Genomic DNA, 2,289 nt, shown 5'->3' with positions numbered 1-2,289 from the left:
TTAAAAAAAAAAAAAAAAAAAAAAGGACTATGTTGCACAAAATAGGCCATGGCAAGCCTTCCATAAGCTGCAAGGACAGTGGAGGGGACGTAAGACTCAGCCAGGAAAGAAAATACGCGTTTAATAGTATGATAACATGGATCAGGAAAAAGTTATTCTAACACATAGTGTCAAGAGAGAAAGAATACACTAGCCATTTATTTAATGTTTTCCTTATGTTTCCTCAGAGCAGCTCCTTGACAAGCTTTTCCTGCCCACTGCATCTTTTCTGGGATGGCTCAGGAACCGTAGTTTCTCACTGTTTGTTTATTTACTGACAGGGCCATTCCTGCCCTCATCCAAATGAACGTATGTCTGCACAACACACAGTGAAAAGTAAATGTCTTTCTTTGTGTTTATTTCCCTGAACTTGTTCGCCAAATTGCTTTTTTACATCCCCTTTTTGCAACCTCACCCCATCCGGCTCAAGTATCTAGGATTAGAAAAGCCCTCTCTGGAGTCCTTTTCAAAGGGAGCCTCCCACAGCCTTTAAATCCCCACGTTTTATGGTGCAGATATTCAGGATCTGAGGCATTAAGAAGGAAAGCAAGGCTGGCCCAGAGGGGCACAGAAAACTAGAGTAGCTTCTTCCTTGGACAATCAGTATTGGAATTGTCCTGTTATCTGCAACTTTTCTGGTTCAAAGTAACAGACTCAGTCATTTGGAACAGGACATTATGCAACAGATTAAGGAAGGGAGTGTGTGTGTGTGATGTATAGAAAATACAGCTCCACCACAGAAAGAGAAATGTTGCAAATGCCAATCTTTAAAATAAGCCCCAAAGGATAATCTTGATGGGTTGTTTTCTGCAGAATAAAGAAGCTAAAGAAAACTATTTCTACCTTCAAAATCCCCATACAGGTATGCAAAGTAATAGATGATATTTAATTAAGGAATTCACAAGGAAAGGCAAGTCTCTCAGATTCTAATTTTTAGCACCTTCACAGCAGAGTTTATTTCATGTTTCCTTCCTATTGCTTCCAGGCCATTTCATCTCCTCACTTTGGGGATGAATAACAGCTACATCTTCATAGACACAAACAATTTGAATGAAGCATTGCAAGCTTGTAAAATGTGATGAATAGAAGCAATCACTTTTTTTTTTCCTCCTCTCATTCATCAACATATAAATTAAGGCAAACCAGTAAGAAAGATTACAAATGGATAAAAGAAGGGAAAAGACAGATCTTACTGTTTTTCTGCAAGGCTTTAGCTATTTTCTAAACCTGAATTTTTGAGCATACGCATTAGCAAGCTGTCTATGAATCAGGGACTTTTTCAAAGCCACCTCTAAGAAGCCTGGGGCTGTGTAAAGTTGTAAGGCCATAGAGCAGAACCCTGGAGACAGACACTCCGAGTAATACAGCACAGAGGACAAATTTACATTAAAATCACTTTGGGGGCTTGTGACTTTCAGTTTCTTCAGTAAGTACTGGAAGCTCTTCCGACTTGTGGTACTGGAGAAAAGAGATGGGAAGCTACCACTGAGTAATAACAGCCTGGGTGTACCCTGCTCTGAAGGGCCAGCCCTCAACTTTCCCACCGCGGACGGAGGTGGGGCGTAGGAGGGGGGCGAAGGTTCGGGAGAACAACGAACCTTATTTTCCACTGCCAAGGACCCCCTACTTGCACTGGGAACAGGGATAGCGGACCTTCTCCTCCTCCCCCAGCCCAAACCGGGAAAAAGCTTTCCCAAGATCATTCCCAATCCCCCAGATGAGAAATCAAATTGCACACGAGATCTTCTCGAGAAGATTGAGAGAGAGAGAGAGAACGGCTCAGAGCGAGGGCGAGCTGACTGTGGAGGGAACTGCCCGAGGGGAGGAGGAATCTTCCAGAGCCCCGGCAGAGACTCCCTTTAGGAGAAAGTCGCAGCACAGTTGAACTTCCAAACTGTGTGAGGGCACACACCTCTGAGTCCGACCCGCGTCGGGCAGGTAACGAGCGGTCCGGCTGACCGCCAGTGTCCACCGAAATTCCTCCGGACCACCCGCCCTGCGCCGGACCAACTGCAGCGACTTTTATTGAAAAGAAAGAAAGGAAAGGAGAGAAGCAACAGAGGAGGGGCTCGAGAAGACGGGGAAGGAGTCCGTAGCCAGAAACCCTCCAGCGATCTGCCCCGGAGGGCGAGGAGCGAGCTGCCGTGGGGCCGGGGTTGCGCGCGGGCTCCGGGAGCCGAGGCGCTAGGGAGCCGGGACGCTCGGCCCCCGGGAGGAGCGGAGCGCGCCCGGCCTCTGGCGGCGGAGACC

The 2,289-nt window shown here is 47.0% G+C and overlaps 1 protein-coding gene across 1 annotated transcript in view; it reads right to left on the bottom strand.

The window, feature by feature from the left end:
* The window catches only part of LOC105004355, a 69,172-nt gene that overhangs the window by 66,002 nt on the left and 881 nt on the right, over positions 1–2,289 (bottom strand). The window contains exons 3-4 of the mRNA XM_010861951.1: positions 1,952–2,058; positions 1,285–1,896 (exon numbers count right to left, since the gene is read on the bottom strand). Of these exons, the coding sequence (XP_010860253.1) occupies positions 1,285–1,896; positions 1,952–2,058 (719 nt within the window). The remainder of the gene's footprint in view (positions 1–1,284; positions 1,897–1,951; positions 2,059–2,289) is intronic.

Source organism: Bison bison, unplaced genomic scaffold, assembly GCF_000754665.1.
Source record: "Bison bison bison isolate TAMUID 2011002044 unplaced genomic scaffold, Bison_UMD1.0 scf7180017864473, whole genome shotgun sequence".
NCBI lineage: Eukaryota > Metazoa > Chordata > Mammalia > Artiodactyla > Bovidae > Bison > Bison bison.
This window is presented reverse-complemented; position numbering and strand designations above follow the sequence as displayed.